General features: G+C 38.6%; 1 protein-coding gene across 5 annotated transcripts in view; it reads right to left on the reverse strand.

Moving 5' to 3' along the window:
• Positions 1 to 24,491, reverse strand: part of RASAL2 (RAS protein activator like 2) — a 357,312-nt gene that overhangs the window by 173,896 nt on the left and 158,925 nt on the right. For all 5 annotated transcript variants that reach the window (XM_044267341.1, XM_044267340.1, XM_044267339.1 and 2 more), the window contains exon 2: positions 12,497 to 12,624. In XM_044267341.1, the coding sequence (XP_044123276.1) occupies positions 12,497 to 12,624 (128 nt within the window). The remainder of the gene's footprint in view (positions 1 to 12,496; positions 12,625 to 24,491) is intronic.

The following is a 24,491-nucleotide window of genomic DNA, read 5'->3' on the forward strand; positions in this document are numbered from 1 at the left end:
ACTGCCCTGAGGTGTTGTTTCTTTCCTTCCTATCCTGGCTAAGCTTCTCCAAGTATCATCCATGACAGAGGTTCTCAACCTTGGCTGCAAATTATAATCACCTAACGGAGCTGTAAAAACACTGATGCCTAGACCACTCCTAAACATGTTGAGTTCAGGGGCTGGAGTGAAGCCTGGGTACTGAAATTTTTAAAACTTCCCAGGTCACTCTAACGTGCAAGGAAAGCTGGGAACCATGGACCTAGTCTCAGTCCCTCTAGCACCAATTATTCATTTATTAATCCTTGACTACCAGTACTAAGTGGTGTGGAAGGACAAATGTGGAGACATAAATAAAATCACTTAGCTTTACTAACTCTCCCAACTTCTACATGTCTGAGGCATGATCTTTCTTGGTCTCTCAAGCTGCATGACTAGGGTGGTAAGGCTTTAAAGAGGTCTCTCACTGGAGTCAGGTCTCTGTCATTGTTCAGGACAACCACTCGAATCTCCACTTTCTTCTCAAGACTTCAGTCACTCTCTGAAATACCTAAGTAGTCTTGCCCTGAGCATGTGTAGTCCGGCCCTTGGCCAAAGACTTGCCAGTATCTTTTCCAGCAGATTCTAGCACTTTCACCTATAGAATTCTGCTCTCTGCCTCCTCAGCACTATGCTTGGACTTCAGGCAGGGGAGCACAGTTGGAAAATGGTACATAGCAGTAAGTGAATGCAATGGAGATGACCACTGTCTTTGGCTGTGTATTGTCCAATTCTTGAAAACATTATATAAATATATATATAATCTCTAGTTTTATGGATTTGGTTGTGTTTTTTTGTTATTGTTTGTTTGGTTGTTTTTTGTTGTTGTTTTTTTTAACAATGGGAGGGCTAGTCTTGTACCAGTTAGTCCATCATGGCTGGTGCCCAAACCTCTTATTATCTGTTACCCAAACTACTAATACCATCTTTCTATTGATGATGTTCTGCCCCTTAAATCTATCCTTTACATTGTCATCAGAGTATTTCCAAAATGCAAATCTGCAAATGCAAATCTGATCACGTCATTGTTCTCCTTCACCTCCAGCTGTGGTTTTCCAAGGCATGATGGTATGTTTGTGTATATGAAGTATGTGACAGCAGGGAGCTATCCCTCTGCTTCAACCAGAGCATAATTCTGAGTTTATCTGCTATATAGGGCTTCTGCATAAGCTTTTCCACAAAGAAAACGTTCTTCTGAAAGTGTTTAAAACTATATTACAGAGTAAGTGCAAACTCCCTAATACAGTATACCAGGTTTTCCACAATCTGGCCACTGTCTGAGTGTCCAGCTCATTCATATTTTACATCAAACATTTCCCTAATATATTCCCTATTTTGTAGTTCAGTGCTTTGCTTAGTTGGTTCTCTCAGCCTGAAATATCTTTCCTCACTCTCTTTTGTTATCTATACCTGCCAAGCAAACTTCTATTCATCTTAACGCTTAGGACAGGCATTACCTCTTCCAGAAATCTTTCCTTTCCACTAATTTCCTAAGGGAAGGTTAAGGTACACCTCCTTGAGGTTCCTCCAATAATCGATCTTTGTTTGTCACTACATGTATTACACTGAATTATAATTATTCATTTGTATAACTAATCCCATATAAGTCAATAGCTTGTACCTTACCAGTCAATCCCCAAACCTTAAAATAGCTCCAATCCACAAAGGCATGAATGAAAATTTAATAGTTAGAGATGGGGGCCATGTTAGGCAAAGGAAAAAACATAACATAAACCAAGAAGTTGTAAACCTACGACTTTTGTTTTCTTTTGGTACAGGAGTAGGCCAATTTAACTAGAGCCTCTGTAAGTGTGGTAGAACATAGAACACCAAAATACATTATGATTGTACTGGGAGGGTTTTAATACCAGGTCATACATAATTCAGGAAGCACTGGGAAACTGTTCCAGTTTTTTGATCAGAGGAATGGTAGTCTCTTCATTGGTCTGACTCCTTCCTATCTCTCCCTTTTTCAAGACATTCTACAGATTAATATTCATAACACATAACTTTGATCAAATCTCTTCCTTTCTTAAGCTTCCCTTGGTAATGTCCCATTGCCAATAGCATCTTAATGACACAGATTACAGTCCTTTAGAATAAATGAATTTACTAATAGAATTTTATTCTACTAAGTTTATTTATGTTATTTATCAAATTTAAAAATATTAATCTTATTTTCACAACTAAGTTTGCTATAGGGGTAGGAACTGTGTTTTATTCTTTGTAACTCCTAACTATGTATCTCCTGAATAATCTGAAAGTGGATCTGAAGGAAATATGCCATGAGTAATTTACCCCGGGATAAATAATAGTTGATTTCTGGCTGTTTGCCCAAAGCCTAAATGCTATTTTCATCAATATATTTCTTTCCAAAAGCAATAAAAATATTCTAAGATATTCTGAAATTGCATTATTACTACCTTGCTTATACACTACCATCCAGCTTTCAAAATTCCAAATACAGAAAGTAGAGTCTGAATGGAGAAAAACGGAGCCATATTAATCCTTCCTAATGGCTTATTATTGCCAAAAGAAAGAAACACAAATTCAGCTTTCTTTTTGTATTTTTATGCTGGCTGTACCCTGAAGGGGTTCATGATTGTCCTCTCTGCCACTTCCCTCCACTCCTTAATCTCTCGTTTACTTGGTTTTATCTCCTGCAAGCAAAATGGAATTCAAATGGCCTCCTACACCCTCTTTGAACTGGGTTGGTGCCAAGCCAGCTGGGGCCTTTGCTGGCATCCGGGCAGGGAAGTATATTTCATAACACACAAGCAATGTCTATTTGGCACAATTTGCATGAAGCAATTTACTGAACCAATGAGTCATTTCTCAAGGTGATACTCCTGGCAGACTTCTCTTTCAGCATTCTGCCCAGACCTACCCTTCTGTTATATTCTCAAATTGGTAAGTGGTGTATTTAACACTCTTCCCATGTATATCCCCCAAGCAGACTTGTTCCCATTTCTGACAGGAAACATGCAGAGTTAAGAGGGAGCACTAAAAGATCCCACACACCGAATACATGAGTGATACTAGACTAATATAATCCTCCCACATTCCAGCAGTGCCTGGCTAAGGCTTCAGTTTAAATCCTTACAGAACCTCTTAATTATCTTTTGAACACAGCAATAAACACCCTGGTGATTAGTTGATTAAGGTTTAAAACAGCATTTTTAGGTGGTTTCAGCAGGAAATTCCTTAAACTCTGTGTTTCAATGAACTCTAAATTTTCAATGCAAAATTCCAAAGGTAAGTGTCACACTCTTCATGATAATGTGGGTGAAAGGTAGAAAAGTGACAGCATATTCTGATCCTTCCACCAAAAAAAGTGGGTTTCTAATCTTTTCCTGTAATGAAATTAACACTATATTAAGTTTATCATTCAAAGAGCAGGTATTGCAATGGTTTTACATTTTCTTATTGGAGAGACATAATCCAGTTTTTCCAACTTAATGGCAGAACATACGTGTCTCAGGGCATTAAACTGTCTCTGTATCTGCTTTGTACCCTCATCATCCCTTCATCATCCCTTACCAGGTCTGCTGCAATAGTCTTAACTCATGTACTTCCTTCTAATCCCTTTCACTCAATTTTCCACATGATCAACAGAGTTACTTTCCTAAGAAGCAAATCTGATGATATTATTGCCCTGGTCTAAATCATTTCCAGAATAACATCCAAATTCTTTAGCATGGGCTTCAAGGCACTTTATTATTTGGTTCTTGCCAGCTATTGGCTATTTTCTTTCCTCTTGCAAACTTTATTCCAAAAATTCTGAACCTTTTGCAGTTTGCCAAAGAGATATGTTTCTTGACTTTGTATCCTTATACATACTTGGAATATCCTTCCCTACTTTTTCTCCAGCTGAGCTTCTATTTGTCCCTGAAGACATGGCTCAATCATAAATTTCTCTGTAAGATCTTTCTTGGCATTCTTCATTTCACATCACAACCCACCCAGGCAATATGTCAGTTAATCTTTCCCTTATGCTTATAATTTGGGGAAAAAAAAGTATTGAAGTGAAATTCACTTAACCTAAAATTAACTATTTTAAAATGAATAATTCAGAAACATTTAGTACATTGACAATGTTGTACAGCTATCACCTTTGTCGAGTTCCAAATGATTATAGCTTTGAATTAACCTCAATGTGTCCCCAAATAGACTACATCTTTGTAACCATAATACTGCACACAAAATAGGTGCTCAATAAATAAAAATGAATCAAATATTCAACAATGGAAAAGCACCTTATAGATTATTTTTCTCCTTTTTTATTATCTAGTTTTAGAAAAAATATGGAATTAAGCCTCATATTCTGGGAAGATTTATAACATAAAAGGGAAAGAGAGAAAAAGGTTCATCTCTAAAATTTATTAAGGAAATGGATATTTAGAATCAACACTTATAATTTGCCTTTTAAAAACTCTATTGGACAAATATTTATTGAGGATTTACTTAGGTGTCAGGAACTGTTCTAAGCACTGAGGAATATACAACAATGAACAAAACAGACAAAATTCCTGCCCTAAAGCTTACGTTCTCATAGGGAAAGGGATACAATAAACCTAATAAGTTAATTATAAGGCATTTCAGAAAGTGGTAAATGCTATAGGGGAAAAAAATCAGAGGCAAGTAATTAAACCAAAGTTTTAGGTGGAGATATGATGAGGGGTTGCAATTTTAAACAGGTTGGTCAGGGTGGGCCTTATTAAACAGGTGAGCAGGTGTAAGCAGAGTTGAAGGAGGTGAGAACGTGATTCATACAAATATTTGAGGGAAAAGGCAAGGTGAAGGCCTTGAGGCAGAAACGTTCTGATGAGCAGAGAGAGCCAATTATCGTATGACTTCACTTACTTGTGAAGCGTATGAATAACATGGAGGACAGTGGGGAAGGGAATTGGGGGAAATCAGAGGGGGAGATGAACCATGAGATACTGTGGACTCTGAGAAACAAACTGAGGGTTTTAGGGGGGATGGCAGTGGGGGTGGGGGGAAAGCTTGGTGGTGGGTATTAAGGAGGGCATGTATTGCATGGAGCACTGGGTGTGGTACATAAACAATGAATCTTGGAACACTGAAAAAATAAAATAAGGTTAAAAAAAAAAAGAATCCTAACAATGCCAGAATGGTTCAGATAGTGAGTTGGGGAAGTTTCTAGCCTTCAAAACTTGCAAGAATGGAATTATCATGTAAAGAGATGGGAATGGCCTCTGGCAGGTTTGGGAGAGGAAATTAGGGGTCCAGTGTGAGGCATGTTGGAGATGACTACTATTTCTCCAAGTAAGGGTGTGAGGGAAAGGGATATATGGGTCTAGGGAAGAGAGAGGCATAGGCCTGAGATGTAAAACTAGGAATCACAGCACTTGAGGGCATTAAAAGTTCCAAGACTGCATGAAAGTATAAAAAAGTGAGGCCCAAGGACTGAACTCTGCATCACTCCCCTGTTAGGATTTAAAGAGAAGAGAAATCTGCAAAGATGACTCAGAAGGAAGGATGACTCCAGAGAGGAAGAAGGAACACTAAGAGTGGATGAGGTCATAGAAGGCAAGAGAAGAAAGTGGTTCTAGAAGGAAGGAGCAATCAACTGTATTAAATGACACTGACAGATTAAGTAGGATGAGCATGGAGAACTGACCCCTGAATTTAGTGAGATGGAGGTTGCCAGTGAGCTTAACAAGAACAATTCTGACAGAGTCGTCTCTTACACATGGAACATGTATAAGAGAGAATGGGAGGAGAGGAATTAGAGACAATGGGCTTCAAAATTTTCAAGAATCTTTACTCTTGAGGGAAGCAGAGAAAGAGGTGGAAATTGGAGATAGGAGTGAGATTAATCCAGGCTTATTTCTTCATCTAAGATGGGAAAAATTTAGCATGCTGATGGGGAATGATCAAGTAGAGAGCAAAGAAACTGAAGACATAAAAGAAGCAGGGAAGAATGGCTAGTAATCCATCCTTGACTAGGCGAGAAGTAATGGAATGCGCACATGTGGAGGGGTTGACCGCTGGGCTGTAGACAGGTCAGCTATAGTTAGAAGAGACAAATCAGGGTCTAGCAAAATGCTTGCTGGCTGATGTGTAGGCATGGTAAGTGGTGGTGATATATGCAGAAGTCCTCGTCTGGGTGCTTGAATTTTCTCAGTGAACTATGCGGCTAAGTAACCAGCTATAAGAGGGTGATGGAGAAAGCATTAGAATAGAGGAGATGTGAAAAAGAAGTCATTTTATAATTTTTTAAAAGATCTTATTTCTTTATTTGAAAAAGAGTGAGAGACAGAGAGAGTGCACACACAGAAGGAGAGAGAGAAACAGTCTCCCTGCAGAGCAGAGAGCCTAATCCCGAAATCATGACTTGAGCAGAAGGCAGAGGCTTAACTGACCGAGCCACCCATGGGCCCTGAGAAAAAATCATTTTAGAAATCATTTCGGATTGTGCTACTCAAAGTGTGGCCCAAGGTCTTGTGTAAACTGTAAATAGTAAAGTGTTACTGTCTGTAATAAATAGGAAATTGAGAAAAAGTGTGCTCACATGATCAATGGGTTTGTTTCATTGTACAGCACACTTTCCATGAACATGTACATTTTTCATAATTTTATTTCTTTTCCTGTGTTACGGTTATTCTGTGTATATTTGTTGAGTCATAATTTCATTTTGGTTAAGTCTAATTAAAAATTGGGACTTGGTGTATTTATATCTTTTTAAAATTTCGGTTTACTTAACTATTCATTTTATTGGATTTTGTTCACAGTCAGGTGGAGAAAACACTGGTCCTTCACCACCCATAGATTGAGAAGCACTAGTTCAGGAGAGCTGGACAATAATTAAGCTAGGAAAATGTTTTGTCATTGCCAAGGAGCATGAGCAGCTCACATGAGGTTTGCAGCCATTAGTTTAAAGACCGTAAACATGATGGATCTTCTGCAGACACATTATGCTGCATGGAAGCAGGGCAGGACAGACAAGGGGTAGGATGCAACTGAGCTACTATGCTGCCAAGTGAGCATGATAATGCATGAGAAGGGCAAGGAAATACTATGGAAGGGAGCAATCAGAATGGTTGACATGGAATTCAGGCTGGGTGAAGAGAGAAGAGGAGATATCAGAGGTCTAAGGGGGCACTAAAGGTTACAGCATCGACAGACCATGGGTCTCAAAAGGACTGAAGGATTGTTGGAATACGGGATGAGCTACAAAGGCAGAAGGTGATGATGAGAGTGTAAAACTCATGCAATTGAGAATATGAAGAAGTTGTAGCAATGAAGTGGGGTAGAGGAAAAGATTCTTGGAGGAGAGAGGTCACCGACCTCAGACCCACTGTGTTGGAAGAAGTGTCTCTGCAGATTTTGGAATCATCACAAAGTAAGGCCAAAGTAGTGTTGAAGCTAATGATAATGAGCCAAGAGCTCAAATCAACAAAAACTGAGAAGGAATGACTGGGGGCTGGAAGATAACTCTAAGAGGAGATGCAGCATTTGGACTTCTTAGGGAGGGCAGGAAGCAGTGTGGAAGAGGAAGAATACCTACTATAGGCAGCGTGGAATGAGCGCTGTGGGCGAAAAACAGCCATCGCTTGACAGGACCTCACAGAAGATGGTGTTCTCAAGGAAAACACAGGTTCTCTTGCAACCAGCAAGTTAAGGGATGCCTACAAAGAACAGCTCGAAGAAACAGCTGGTTTTGCTGATGATGGACTGTGAGTTAGGTATAGTGATAGGATGTTAAGAGGTGGCAAAAGACAAATAGAAGGCAGGGACAGAAAAGAGGATTTATAGAGCCATATACAGAGTGTGGGAGAATTCCATGGTCGGAGTGTGGGGGTTCCCCAGCAGTCCAGGGCTACTGAGGATGCCTGGCACAAAAACAAAGTACGCAAGATACGGTTTTAGAAAGATATCCCTCTCGTGGGCAGTGATTTTATGAGAGAAAGGAGGGCCCAGGCCTGGAATACTCAATAATCAGTAATCTTTCATCTTGGTTCTGAATATGGCACGTTTCTTGACCTTATGCTCTCTCTCCTGATGCTACTTAATTTCTTATAGTCCGAAACTGAATAAAAGGTAGGTAAGGGCAGAAAGTTAGCAAATGATCTATTCATATTACTCCTTATCAACAGCTTTGCAGACGAAGCAGGTTGGTAAAAATGAACATTTTCAATAATCTGTTTATTCAAATTGAATAACTAGAAATCGTCTATACTACTATTCACTCTACCAATTTTTACTATGTATTAATATAAACACAGCAACATGTACTAGACTACCCCCAGAAAATGCTGACCTTTATTATATTACATTATTTTAATGAAATAAAACTTAATAATACTAAAATACTGGAAAAGAGTCAGGGGTAGGGAGATGGTAACAAAATAAAGGCAGATTTTTCAATGGCTGGAGAGAAAGAATAAGCATCACAGAGAGCATCCCAGCTGGGTCCTCAAAAGTAAGAACTGCCTATTAAAATAAAAGAAACAAATTATTTTGTCATTATGATCTTCGCTTTACTATATTAAAGACGGCTGAGTAAGAGAAGGAATGGAAAAGAAAAGGGACAGAGAGGGAGGAGAAGAAAAAAGGGAGCTAAGATCCACAGCTGAGAGCTGAGAAATGTATGTATTGTTCACCACTCCCCCTTAATTCACTTCTCAGGAAGGATGACTTACTAAACTGATAGTCTACCTACAGCTTTTTAGCTATTTACCTCTCTTTTTGGCAAGTAATCTTTGTCTTTTTTTGAGCCAGACCTTTACTTCTCCTTTCCTCCCATTAATCCCTCATCTTTATCAAGATCATCTTCATCCATTTTTTTATGTTATGGAGGTGGGGAGTAAAGCAGGGTTATGGACCGACCGAACCAGAATGATACCACCTCTCTGTTAAATCACCAATAAACAAGTGAGTTATCTGGGTGTGGAAGGACTTATACACTGTCACAGTTTGAGTAAAGTAGTAAAATAAACAGTATATGATAAATTCAAGGGATTTTTTTTCATTTAGAAGGACAGAAAATTTACCTAGAACTTGATGCCTGTGCTAATTACATCGTCAGCCTCTCCAGATGTACTCACTGCCTTTCTCTCCCTTGCTGTGTGTTTCAGAAAGCAAACCGCACAAAACACATTAAGAGCAATCTTTTTCCCTCTCGCCTCAAGTTAGATTTGGCTAGTAGGTAACAACTGGCAAGAAATCAGAAGGCAGGAAAAGAGCTGGAGTGTTGCTTCTCCTTTGCTTCCTCCCTGCCGGCCATCTTTGTTTGTGTAGAAGCTGCGTTCTTTTGTGCAGCACCACAGCGACTGCCAAGCAGCCCTCTCATGCAACCCTTTCTCTGGTTTCCAGAAGCACTGCTCCCTTCCTCGGTCCTCAAAGTCTAGGGTGAAAATAAGCTTTCTGCTGTTACTAGTTCATGGCACTTAACACTTTTGGTGGGTCCCTTATGCTGTCCATGTCTCTGTCAATAGTGCCCTCATTAAACCTCTTTCAATTCATCCCTGAAAGTGCCATTTATTACACTGACTACTGTCAGCTACACTGACATCGTGTCTGACAGTGCTTCCGAGAAACTTTTGGAGCCAGGTCTACCAATCCAATTTCGTTTCATTCCAAATCGCTCAACTCAGTATCTATTTCACTGTTCCTCAGTGAAACTCCCAACACTATCTTGTTGAACTTCCTCCTCCATGACAACTGGCTATTATGACACGAGCAAGCCCTTTAGACTTACTTAGACATTTCCGGTTCCGTTCCACACCACCACAACAAAGCGAGTCAAATGGATTTTTTGGTTTCCCAGTGCACATAAAAGTTACATTTACATTATACTGTAGTTTATTAAATGTGTAATAGCAGTATGTCTAAAAAAAACCATGCACATACCTTAATTTTAAAATACTTTATTACCAAATAATGCTAGCCATCATCTGAGCTTTCAGGGAGTCATAAACTTTTTTGCTGTTGGAGGGTCTTGCCTCGATATTGGTGGCTAATGACTGATCAGGGTGGTCGTTTGCTGAAGGATGGGGTGCTGCGGCAATTTCTTTAAAATAAGACAACAATGAAATTTGCCACAGCATTAGACTCTTCCTTTCTTGAACAATTTCTGTCTCATTCAATGCTGTAATAGCATTTTACCCAAAGAAGTAGAACTTCGTTTAAAACTGGGGTCAGTCCTTTCAAGCCCTGCTATTGCTTTATCAACTAGGTTTATATAATATTCTAAGTGCTATGTAGTTATTTCAACAGTCTTCATGGCATCTTCGCCAGGAGAAGATTCCTTCTCAAGAAACCACTTTCTTAGAGAGCCTGGGTGTCTCAGTAGGTTAAAGCCTCTGTCTTCGGCTCAGGTCATGATTTCAGGGTCCTGGGACTGAACCCCATATCAGGCTCTCTGCTCAACGGGAAGCCTGTCTCCTCTCTCTGCCTGCCTATCTGCCTACTTGTAATCTCTCTTACTCTGTCAAATAAATAAATAAAATTAAAAAGAAAAAGAAAGAAAGGAAGACAGACAGACAAACTACTTTCTTTGCTCATCCCCAAGAAGGAACTCCTCATCCATTCAAGTTTTACTGTGGGATTCCAACAATCCAGTCCCATCTTCAGGCTCCACTTCCAAGTCTAGTTCTCTTCTTACTTCAATGACAGCCACAGTTACTTCCTCCTCTCAAGTCATGAATCCCTCAGAGTCCTATCCGTGAGAGTTCGCATCAACTTTGTCCCCAAACTCCTGTTAATATGGATATTTTGACCTGTTCCCATCCAGGAGTCACAAGCATGCTTACCGCCATCTAGAATGGTGAATCCTTTCCAGAAGGCTTTCCATTTACTTTGCACAGATCCATCAGAGGAATGAATCACTGTCTGCGGCAGCTATGGTCTTAGGAAATGTATTTCTTAAAGAATAAGACTTGAAGGTCAAAACTACTTGGTGATCCACGGGCTGCAGAATGGGCATTGCGTTAATGAAAACAACATGAATCTTGCTCGACGTGCCCATTGGGGCTCTTGGGGGACCAGGTGCATTGTCAAGGAGCAGTCATATTTTGAAAGGAGTCTTCTTTCCTGAGAAGGAGATCTCAACAGTGGGATTAAAATATTTGGGGACCTGTGTAGTAAACAGATGTGCTGTCATCTGGGCTTTGTTGTTCTGTTTCTAGAGCACCGGCAGAGTAGATTTAGGATGACTCTTCTGGGCCCTGGGGTTTTGGGAATGGGGAATGAGCACTGGCTGCAGATTCAAGTCACCAGCTGCAGGAGCCCCTGACAAGAGAGTCAGCTTGTCCTTGGAAGCTTTGAAGCCAGGGCTGACTTATCTTCTCTAGCTATGTAAGTGCTAGGAGGCATCTTTGTCCAATAGGAGACTGTTCTGTCTATCCTGAAAATCTGTTGTGTCGTGTAGCCACCTTCAGGAATGATCTTAGCTAGATCTGCTGGAGGACTTGCTACCACTTCTGCATCAGGCCCTGCTGCTTCACCTTGTACTTTCATATACTAGCAGTGACTTCTTTCCTTCCTTAAACCTCAAGAACCAACCTCTGCTGGCTTCCAGTTTTCTTCTGTACCTTCCTTACCTCTCTCTCTCTCAGCCTTCACAGAGAGGACCTTGCTCGGGAATAGGCTCTGGCCGAAGGAAATGTTGTGGCTGGTTTGAGCCTCTCCAGACCACTGAAACTTGCTCTGTCTCAGTAAGAAAGCTGTTTCACTTTCTTAATCACTCCTGTGTTCACTGGAGTAGCACTTTTAATTTCCTTCAAGAACTTCTCTTTTGCATTCATCAGGTGGTTTGATGCAAGTATTTGGTGCAAGAGGCCTAGCTTTTGGCCTCACTTGGCATTCAATATGCCTTCCTCACTAAGCTTAATCATTTCTAGCTTTTCACTTAAAGTGAGAGATATTAGAGTCCCCCTTCCACTTGAACACTTAGAGGCCATGGTAGGGTTATTAATTGGCCTATTTCAATATTGTTGTGTTTCAGGGATCTCAGAGTAGCCAGAGAAGAGGGTGAGAGATGGGAGCAGCCATTGGTGGAGCCATCAGAACACACACATTTATCACTTAAACCCACCATTTTAGATGGGTATGGTTCATAGTGCCTCAAAATGATTATAACAGTAACATCAAAGATCACTGATCATAGATCACCATAACAAATACAACAATAATGAAAAAGCCTGAAGCGATAATTACCAAAATGGGACACAGAGACATGAAATGAACATACGCTACTGGAGATATGGCGCCAACAGACTTGCTCAACACAGGCTTGCCACAAACCCACAAATTGCTAAAATGTGCTATCTGCCAAGTCCAATAAAGTGAAGGTCAGTAGAAGGAGGTATGCCTGTACTTATAATTTATCATTCACACAGCCTCCATTCTCCATTTCTATAAATGTCACATACCAAAATGCACATAAAAACTAGATTTCAGGAATCTGGTCAGAAAGAGAAGTAGCTTTCCTCAGTAATATCCATCTCACCTCCTTCTCCTTGTTGAGCAACACCAACTGGCTGTCTGTGAGGATGCAATACTTCCGCTCCCATGTTGTCGTCTCTGTGTAGGGTGACTGGCCACAAGACAGACGATGGGTGGGTGGCCCCTTGACATCTGAGTGACAAATATGAAAAACAAAAGTGAGAAACCAGTATCATGCTTACTCAGTAGACTAGTAGTTCAATGTAAGATTCTTCAAAATTGAATTAAATAACGAGTTTTAAATATGAACCTAAATGCTAAGTTGAAAACTTAACTCCCTCTGAAGAAAATAAACTGTTATAAACAGAGGGGGAAATTGGCGCTTTAGTCTGCAGAAAAAAAGGCTGAAACACTAGAAAGAACTGTTAGCACAAACGTGACACAGTAATCACCACTGCACAAGTACTAAAACAATGGGAGGTTGCTCCACAGCTAAACTAACATCATTCAAATAAAGAGGTGGGGATGACTCAGAGACAAGAACAAAAGACAGAGCCTCTCGTCTTCCGGAAGAAGGCGACGTTACACATACACTTTGAGAGTACTGCTGACCCCAGACAGAGAATGAAGTTATTATCAGCCAGTGTCTTCAAAATGGCTTTACCTCTAGTCATGCGTAAAAATTAAAAATATCGAAACTATAGCATCATATTACCACTAGAGGCCAGTAAGATCTTAAAAACCCAGAGAGCAATTTCCTCTAGGAAAGATCTAAACTATTACCATCAGGTCTCTTAGAGGTGGAGGTGCGTATCAGAGTTAAAGGTCTGGCTCTTCTCAAACATCTCATTTTCCTTCTAAATACCAAGTGGTTACTCTCACTTTGTTACTTTAACTTTTTTTTAAATGAACTGTTCATTCATTTGGACTGCTGCAAAACTTGCAACACATCTTAATCAAAACTACACATTGGATCCACTAAATAAGCCTTTTGCAACAGTTGAATATTAAAAGTTCTTCAGCCATGAAGGGCTAATTCCTGTCAGGAATATACTGAAGGGATAATTTTAAAGACGTTATTTATTACTATGTAGTTACTACGCCAGAGGAGCATCTCAAACTGGAGAAATTAGAAAACACGATGACAGCAGGAGAGTTGTAAATCATAAATAAGCATATTTTATCTATTACATGAGTGTTTTCGTTACTATTACTTTCTATAAGACTTTTTATCACAGGACAATATAGGCCTTGCTGGTCCTGGCTTGGAGGAAATACAAATATTGTCCTAGATATTTTATGCTATAATCCCCGAAATATGCAAAGCTACAGCTGGAATTCTGTCAGAAATAAGCAAGTTGGTAACTAGGGCACTTATGGGTAGGTCTTTGCTTTTGCATTGCCTCGTGTGACCACTATTTCTTCAGCGCGCCTTCCTTTGCTCTCTAAACATCTATCTAACCCTGTTGTTCTGCATATTTAGGGGAACTTATCAACTACCCTACAAATAACTCGGTCCCAGAACCTGTGTTCCTGGTGCTTGGCTGGACGTGCTACCAGATTTTAGTTCACTGCTTTCCTTTCCCTGCCGCCCCCACTGTCCGGGATCTGTTTTCTCTTCACTGCGTAGCGCGGCATAACTATAACTTCTCCAGCACACAAACTCTCTTCCCCGCCCTCAACTCTCCCCCTGTATTCCAATAGAGCATCTAAAATTATTTTTAAGTTTTCCTTAAGACTTCAGAATGTCCTGGAATTATCACAAAAAGCTTGAAAGGAGATGATTCTTCATCCTTTTTGACACATAGAAAAGATTCTTGCCTGTGCTTAAAAGCCATGTCAAAGCTGATTTTCTTCACATGATTTGGACAAACAAATGGGTTAGATTTTTACCACAATGCAGGCCTATTTTTAGAGTCAAATACCAACTCCACTTCTCCACTTCAACGGAGAGGGATGCACCTACTTTATGTGGAAATGTGGTGGTTTTGTGGCCTAGACAAGTTTTGATTCAAATGACTAACCTGCTTACGTAAGTCAGCCATGGGTGACCTAAGCTGCCCACTGTAATTTAATTTGAACAGTAATCTTAGGATCTATACTAAGCAAGAAGACACTGATAGGCTCTGTCAATAAAATTAGAACACAGGATACTACATTTATAGCATAACTCAGGTTTTCTGACCGAATAGAAATCTGTATCAGCACTGAATTTAAGAAAGCCTAAATTCCCTTCCCTGTGTCATCCTGAGTAATTCTCCTAAAATCTCACTGTCTCATGTTCTCTCTTCCTCCAACCTCGGCTTTGTTGTTGGTTTCTTTGTGGTACTGGGAAACAACACAATGTCTCACACAGCATTTTGGGTCCCCAAACTATCCTCCCCAGTGCTAAAGGTAGAATGAAGTAGGGAGTAATACCACTGTATTTAAAAAAAAAAAAAAAAAAAGTTCTGTCTCTAAATGATGAGACTGGTTAGCCATATAATAAATTTTATAGTTTCACATTTATTATCTAATACCCACTTTTTGATCACTTTTTAAGAATGTACCCCAAAGAAGAAAACAAGAGAGAAGTTAGAATAAGTGATTTTGGGGGGTTATTTTAAGCACTTCTGGATTAAGGTTTAAAAGACATTTTAAATAACAAGATAAAGTAAAATTCTAAAATACCCTATAGATTTAATCCATTCATTCTATCATGTCCTCGTTTCCATGTTTACATGAAGAATTAACAGTATACTTGTAAAGCTTAGATATTAAGATTATATTATCACAGGACAGGCTCACCTTACCAATACTATCCATCAATCAGTCAATCAATCAATATCAATCTCTCTCTCTTTCTCCCTCCTTCCCACCCCCTCCCCCTCCCTCTCCCTCTCAGCTCTAGTAACATACTTCGAACTTCTGACTTCCAATTATATTTAGTGTCTAAAGTTCATTAGAGAAAAGGATAACAGAATTAAAATAAGAATCGTAATAGCAAAACTAGGAAAAAAAATTAGCTTTTCATTGTCCCAGCCCTGTAAAAGGCATTGGATGCTGGCTTTATTACAAAAATTGAATAATTTTAGAAACATCAAAAAGCATCAGAGGTGGGTACCTGAGTGGCTCAGTCAATTAAGTGTCTGCCTTCAGCTCAGGACATAATCTCAGGGTTCTGGGATCAAGTCCTGTGTCAGGCTCCCTGCTCAGTGAGGAGCCGGCTTCTCCATCTCTCTCTATCCTAACCCTCTGCTCATAGTCTTTCTCCTACTCTCTCTCAAATAAATAAATAAAATCTTTAAAAAAAAATCATAAGTTACTCATTGGATCCCTTTGAAAAGCACTTCTCTAAGACTGGCTATTATCATGAAAACTAGTAATTCTCAAATTCTTTTGGTCTTAGGATCTCTTTAAACTCTTAAAATTATTGGGGTAGCTGGATGGCTCAGTGGGTTAAAGCCTCTCCCTTCGGCTCAGGTCATGATTTCAGGGTCCTGGGATGGAGCCCCGCATCAGGCTCTCTGCTCAGCAGGGAGCATGCTTCCTCCTCTCTCTCTCTCTCTCTCTGCCTACTTGTGATCTCTATCTGTCAAATAAATAAATAAAATCTTTTAAAAAAAAATTTGGAAAATGGCATCATCAAGCTTTCTAATTATTCTCACTTGCTCCAAAAGAGAACATGGTGAATTAAATGTTCTTAAAAATATGTGAGGGCTTTATAAAATATTTCACAAAGTGTGGGCTAAAGAATGCCTACATTTGGGGGCGCCTGGGTGGCTCAGTGGATTAAGCCACTGCCTTCGGCTCAGGTCATGATCTTCAGGGTCCTGGGATCAAGTCCCGCATCAGGCTCTCTGCTCAGCAGGGAGCCTGCTTCCTCCTCTCTCTCTCTGCCTGCCTCTCTGCCTACTTGTAATCTCTCTCTGTCAAATAAATAAATAAAATCTTTAAAAAAAAAAAAAAAAAGAATGCCTACATTTGGTTCTTCCAGAGGTATTGGAATAAAGCCTAACGGTATGTTATACTTACCATTAAAAAAAAAAAAAAAAAAAATTTTTAGGGGCGCCTGGGTGGCTCAGTGGGTTAAAGCCTCTGCTTTCAGCTCAGGTCATGATCCCAGGGTCATGGGATCGAGCCCCACATCGGGCTCTCTGCTCAGCGGGGAGCCTGCTTCCTCCTCTCTCTCTGCCTGCCTCTCTGCCTCCTTGTAATCTCTGTCTGTCAAATAAATAAATAAATCTTTAAAAAAATTTTTTTTTTAAATAAGCTCTTAAAATTATTAAGGACTTCAAAGAGTTTTTATTTGTATGGGCCATATTTATCAATATTTACCATACCAGAAGTTAAAACTGAGAAATATTTAAAATATTTAGTCATTTCATGGTAATAAAAAGAAACATTATATATTAATACAAATAACATATTTTAAATGAAATATAACTATTTTCCAAAACAAACAAAAATAAGTGAGAGGAGTGATGCTGTTTTAGGTTTTGCAAATCTCCTCTTTGAAGTCTGGCTGAAGAGAAGACAGCTAGGCCCTTATATTCGTTTCAGCATTTCATCTATTGTTTCATGTTGTTTTTGGCTGAAGTATGTGAAGAAACTCTGGACTGACACAGGTATGTTGGAAGGGAAGAGTATTTTAATAGCATTTTTAGATAATTGTGGATCATCTTTTTTAATACTATACAAAAGCCTGACAAGAGAATACTTCTTAAAAAGTGAGTAAAATATGGAATCAGACCCCACAGCAATGACCTTTTCATACTCTGTTACCTTAAAAATCATTGCTGTACCTTACCTTTGTATGGATTTTTTTTTTACCCATATGCATGAGGTTTTAACACCAGACACTGATCATTTCCAAAACACTGCTTTAGTTTTGCAGATTTTCCAAATTATGGCACTTTTCATTATTTAATATCAAAAAATCACATTCATTAATCTTCAGAAAAGATTTTCTTTCTCACAGAAGTCAAGAAGACTTTCTCACAGAAGTCTTCACTGGGAAGCTATCAAGCATTTTTTGTCTTGAATTTTATCATTAGCAATAAATACTGTTGGGTTTTTTCCTCTTACATGAGCGGTTTATATCTTTCTTTTTCCAGAAATGTCTGCCAAATAACCACAACTGAAGAACTATAGTTTGTCTTTCCGTTGTTGTTTGAAGTAAAAGCTGTGTTCCATGAAAACACGCGGCAAGTTCAGCCTGCAGCTCAATTTGCACAAAACACTTTCTGCTGTGATAACCGTCATACTTCAGTATCCAGCTCATGGGCGCTTCTCATGTCATCAGACAGAATGTTAAAAAGACGTGAGCTCTCGGGTTGAGAGTTAATAAAATTAAGAACTTTCTCTGAGTTCTCAAGGGTTTTCTGAAAATTAGCTGTTTTCCCCTCCTGTATGTGGCAGAGGAGAATGCAATGACCCCTGTCAGTCTGGAGCCATGGCCGTGATTCCTACTACTGCCTTGGTGGTTTTACTCATAATTACTTTTCCATCACCAGTGCAAAAGTCCATACAGTTTCGTTTTTTATTAAAGGTAAGTGTATTGTGAAAATAGTTTTAACCTAACAGATCAGGGGGGATCCTTGGGTTCTAGGGTTCCACAGACCATACTTTAAAAACCACTGCTTAGGGTGCCTGGGTGGCTCAGTTGGTTAAGCGACTGCCTTCAGCTCAGGTCATGATCCTAAAGTCCTGGGATCGAGTCCTGCATCAGGCTCCCTGCTCTCCATGGGGAGTCCGCTTCTCCCTCTGACCTTCTCCTCTCTCATGCTCTCACTCACTCTCTCTCAAATAAATAAATAAAATCTTAAAAATAAATAAGTAAATAAAAAATAAAAACCACTGCTTAGACACAGGAAGCCAATGAGGATCCTAAGGAAATCTGGCAATAGCTTGCTAAGATGAAGTAAGCAGGAGAAAATCAGAGGCCTTCTATAATGGATGGGAGGCTAATGTAATGGCCTGCCATGGAATAATTAGGGTCATAGACAGGTGACAGTGAAATAGAAAGAAAGGGATCATGTGAGCCTAATTTCGAAATAGGAACCTGGCAGAGAAGAATGCAACAAAGTTCTTCAGAACAGGAATACAGAAAACCTAAAGGGAAACTTTTGAATTTGAAATGAATTAGAAGGATTCACTGTAATCCTTTATATCCAAATCACCTCAAAACAGCATTCAAACTACCAGATTACTTAGTCTATCTGTCAATTAAAAGGCAAATCCTGGGTCTCCTCAAGCACTAATATAAATTAGTAACTACCTGGCAAAGAAACAACAGCAACAATTTTTTTGTGTATAACCCTTCCTCATAACCCTTCTTCGTAACCAGAGAAGGGAGCATCATGGCCTGTCACATTCTTTGACAAAGATGAGGAACCAAAATGGTATAACAGAGCTGGGAATTCTACTAGATATAATCCATAACTTGTCTCGCTGTAACTTTTCTTTTAGAGGGTAAGCATCTTCTTGTCTCTTCCAGACTTAGAAAGCATCTCAAAAGATTTACAGTAGGAAAGTATTAAAGGGATCTGATCGGAAGCAGAAATGGGATAAGGAGAGTGGAAAGAACAAGTCCATGACCCAAATAGAGAATCTCAAAGAAAAAACAGCTGTGAGAAATTTTACTTTTGTATCATGCAGCTCCTTAGAAGTTCATCTGAGTTGATTTGGAATCACATCATTTACTAGCCACGTGTTCTTTTAAAATTCGAGCATTATTCTGGGCACCTGTGTGGCTCAGTCATTGAGCATCTGCCTTCGGCTCAGGTCATGATCCCAGGGATCCTGGGATCCAGCCCCGAATCAAGCCCCGTATCAGGCTCTCTGCTCAGCCAGAAACCTGCTTCTCCCTCTCCCACTGCCTGTGTTCCCTCTCTTGCTGTGTCTCTCTGTCAAATAAATAAATAAAATATAAACAAATAAATAAATTCCAACATTACAAATTAAATGCGATTGGTAAAATCCTAAACCTATCTGATGCCATCCAAAGCAAACTTTACAGAGTATTCTACAGAGAGACTCTTTCAACTAATGCATACCCCAATGTTTCATTTAATCTCAATAGCCTTTCATTGATTCTTAGTGACAAATTAAAAAAGCAAAAAAACAAAACAAAGCTTTGGGAAATCTATCTATACAGGCAAGATTTTAATGTATTAAAAGAGAAGCACATCTAGCATGTAGTTGTTGTAAACTGCATAGCTCTGAACTACTTAGAAAGATCTATATTTTCATGTGTGTGTGTGTTTATTTCCACACCAGAGCCAACTCAGTGTATTAATGGCAAGTTCTTCCCAACATTGATTTCGTTCTGAATTTGGTTAAAATTCAAAGTGAAAATATAAACATTACTTTATAAAAGTCTTGCAACTGGAATGACCACCTTCTTACAGAAGTAAAAATACATCTAAATAACTTTACAACAGACCTATGCTACTCAAACTAGCTAAGAATATGTCAGTTTCCCGAACTACACAAAGGACTATTTTTCTCTTCACCAAAATGTTAAAAACAGTTTTAAGAGAAGTTCAAGTTTAAATAACATTTATATTCATAGGCCAACTAACAAACTATATTTATAAAGATAGTTCTTTATTTTTCTAATAAAGAATAAAATCCTTGCCCTGCCATACAGCTATAAAAATACGGTCTATTCTTGGCTATCTTCTATGGGCAATTTCTGCTGCAACAGAAGAACTGTTAGAGTTGCCACACGAAGATAATTCTTCATCATAATGTCCGTAACTGTAACATGCTGCTTAGCATCAGTCCCTGACGTTAGATACATGGCCAAATAATTTTACAAACGAGTTAATGCTGTCTGCTCAATACTTGGTGTGGCTGCCATCAATTACATCAATATATTTTAAGTCACTATCTTTCATTCTTTTTTTTTTTCTTTCATTCTTACAGTACATTCTTACAGGCATGTATGTTTCCTTCTTACAGTATTGAAAGGAGAGACAAAACCAACCAGGACATTAAAATAAAGTTTAATTTTCTTTATTTTATCCTCTCCCTATATTTCTACCCTCCATATCCTGTCAAAATGTCAGAAAATACCTATTTGCAGAATAAGCAAACAAAAGTCTTCTTAGAATAACTACCCAAACACGAAAATTATTGGCTATGAACTCTGCTTTGTCCTGACACACAATGAGTCCTCAGGCTGGCAAATGACATTACAGTGCCTACAAACTGATGGCCCAAGTAGATTTAAATATGGTCACACTCACCTTGGTGAATAATAAGAATACTAAGTAATAAATGATTCAGTTTGTTTAAGATATAAAAATCATTACTAGGTCAGAAATGTTTACCTTTATGGAAAATACATTTTAGTCTTTATCATAAATTCACTATGAGACCATAACTATTTGTTGAAATGAATTTATATTGTGTCTTTTATGCTTAGCCAGGCATGTATCTTTCCTTCTTAACTATGGAGGCTTAATTGCCTTGCTACTTGATCACTGGTGGCTCATCACTAAATCCCCTCGGTTGCCCATTACCCTTTTTAAGAGAAAGGGAGGGCAGGTAGAAGACATCACATGACACTTCTTTCTGGTGAGTGATTTCCTTTAGGCTAAGATTTGCAAAGGGTCCCTTTGCTGCCTGCCTCTCAGTCTCAGCAGCACCTGGGCCTAAGCCTGGGACTTGACATACCACAGGGCAGAATTACCTGATAACAATGTAATATATTCCTTGAGAGCCTGACCTTTATAGTAGACAATCAGATTTTTGATAAAGGTAACACTTCGTTTTTTAGAAGAACTGATTTTAATTGGATGCTATTATCTAATTATTTTAAAGAAGGTGACCAGGATGGGAAACAATTGCTATGACGGTTCACCTTACTTCTCCCTTCCACATCACTAGTATGGTTTGCACTGCACCTCATGTGCCATACAAGAGCAGACAGAGCAGATGACACGGTTTTCTGCTGCTTTTCAGACATGCATTAGAAGGACTAAGTCTCATAATTCCCACACAGGGCCAAATACTGCTTAAGCAGCTCCATGGCTTGGATAACTGAATGGAATGTTGTGAATGAGGCCACATTCAGATGACAGATGACGGTCAATCACAGCTTGTATTTCAACCCCAACAGGACCACTTACATCTACAGTTACTCTCACCTAAACAGGAAAATACAAATTACTCAAAATAATTCACTTATATACTAATCCTTAGAAGGGAAAAAAAAAAAGTCTACATGCAAGTTTTTCTTAAACAGCAAAGTATTGTGCAAATTTAAGAAAAGTGTAAGAAAATACTAATCTGTCCCCTAAAACATAACCATGATCTTACAGAAATGGTCAAAACTCAAGATCCTTTCTGCATCTCATATTGCTGCTACTGGTAGAAAAATGGACTATATTAAGAATCAATCTCAAACACCATGTAATACTCATTTCTTCTGTTATATTTAGTACCTCTTCCTATATCAATATACCCCCACGCTTGCCTCTTTTTGAATTGAATCCCATCACTTTCCTTTAAGGGCAGCTGCTCTCGGCAAAGAATTAGAGCTTTAAAAGGAATGTGATTCTTAGTGGAGAAGGAAAAAAAGAGTAAATAGTTTACCACTATTGAGAGATCAGTTTCTGAGGTTTTAGCAATTGGTTATACAGCCAATACTGTAACAGTATCTCTCTATCTAAAGGAGCAAAAGAAGGTTGGTTTTATTTTAAAAATAAAACCTATCAAGAGTTTGGCAGCATTAAAAAATTTTAATAGCTCTACCTCTTTCCAGAGTATCAACTGAGCTAGAATTCGAGAGCTAAATATGCATCTCTTCTGAATTGTGACCTGTTTGAGTCACAAATCACTGAGCTTACAGTGAAAACTATCAAGGAGATAATATAGGCTTCTCTAAAGAATCCTATCAGTCACTCACTGCTAAGTCTACAACCCAATTCAGTCAGCTCAGTCCTGACGTAACTTAGCTGACTTACATAAGAAGTGAAAATCCTTTCTTTTTATCAAAAACCACTGACCTCAAATCGGGAGGACGGAACAAATACCTACAACATGAGACTATAAAGCAGTAAAAGGAAGCATTTACCATTTTCTCTTCAATACCTCCAATACAAATAGAACTGACACCCTTCTTATCCAAACCTAATCCATGCCTGCAAATGTGCTGCATGGCAAATTTTCATGTAACAGGAGACTATATTCTGATTTTAAGTGAAAAAAAAAAAATCTAGTTCAAGCTCATCTAAAACTCCCAATTAACTTCCCCAAATATTAAGTATTCTTAATACTTCATATATAAAATATTCCAATTGTATATATCTATATCTGTATATATCTATATATATAATATTCCAATTGTATATATCTATATATAATATTCCAATTGTATATATCTATATATCTATATAATATTCCAATTGTATATATCTATATATCTAATGTATATATCTATATATATCCAATTGTATATATCTATATGCACCAAAACTTCTAAATTAAAAATAAACAAGCAAAATCATTAATATTTAATGAACTTTTTAGTGGGTATGTTTATGCACAATATACAGTATCAGATACAAATTACATTTTCCTCTTATACTGCTAACATGTACTGTAAGGTAAATAAGTATTCAGTTAAGATGCATAGTGAATGCAAATGGCACAACAAAATAAAATTAACAAGGCTTTCTAAAACTAACACCACTTTCACAATTTTATCATTTCTCAAAAATAGGTAAGAATCACAAGCGTACGCACACAGTACGCGGGGACATATGCACAGCAAAGCTTATGTCTTTCTTTTGTCTCTCATTAGCCTTTATCATCTCCATCATTTCTCCTACTCTAAGAGGTTTACTAATCCTCCTTGGCTCACCTACTTTTCACAGGCTTTTCCATTATCTTAAAAGATATTTCGATTGCATGAAACCTTTAAACAACATGATCACGAAATACAATCCTGTTGGGAAAACAACTGATACAGGATGGTAGCCTACTCCACTTTCTCTTACCCAGATTCACGTGCAACTTAATGATTTTGGCTAGAACACACATGCGAGTTTCTTTTAATGGTAGTTCAATGTGGACAGTCAATTTTAGGTTAAAAATCTCCAAGTCATTGTAGCAAATATTTGGATGATGAGAGTTCACCTATCAAGAGATACTTCCACATTACAGACAGTAAAGAGAAAAAAAATGGATAGAGGGAAGCAACTGAGAGAAGTGTCAAGTAGAAATAAAAACAAAGGTCAACACAAAAAGAAATGCATGGAAGAGAGAGATCCTCTGGGAAACAAATTAGAGTTGAAAGAGATGTTAAAGACTAGTAAAGCACACTCCTTCAGTTCATAGATCAATAAAACAAGGCTCAGAGAAAGAGAATTACTTGAGCAAAGTGATGCACCTAGCAGTTACCTTATAATTTAGTTCTTCTGATATGTGATCTAGAATTTTTTCCAGCATATCAGTAAAGCTTCTTCCTGCTTTATGTTTTGTTTTTAATTCAGTGAGTATTTATTTATTGTGCACACAGTACTGTACATGAGCCTGGAAAAATAACAGTGAGCAGGACAGACCCAGTCACTGAACTCATAGAGCTTTAATTTAGTAGAGGGGTCAAATACTGTACAATTAGAATACAGTTAATCTAAACAATTATGATAAACACTATAAGAAGCAGTAGAGGATGTTGTGAGAGCATATAATAAAGGCAATGGACCCCCAAAAAAGCAATGGACTTAAGTCTGTAGCATTACAGCAGATAGGAAGATGGTCAGTGGAGAGGGGAATGTAAGCACTAGCATTTCAGGGGAATGAAATCACAGGCCCAGAAAACTTTGAGGGACAAAGTGGTTCTGCTCACTCCTCAGACACCTAAAAAGGAGGTCTTTCTGGCTACTGCACAGGGAATAAGGGCATAAGAGTGGGAGCTAGCAGGCTGGTGAGATAGTCTGGGCCAAGGTCATGCACAGAGACCTTGGAACCAGGGTAAGGATGTTTGTTGGTCTGGAATCTACGAAGGAAAAGAAACCCCTGAAGATTTTTTTTTTTTTTTAAGGGACCCTGAAGAATTTTAAACA

This window comes from Neovison vison, chromosome 10, assembly GCF_020171115.1.
Source record: "Neovison vison isolate M4711 chromosome 10, ASM_NN_V1, whole genome shotgun sequence".
NCBI lineage: Eukaryota > Metazoa > Chordata > Mammalia > Carnivora > Mustelidae > Neogale > Neogale vison.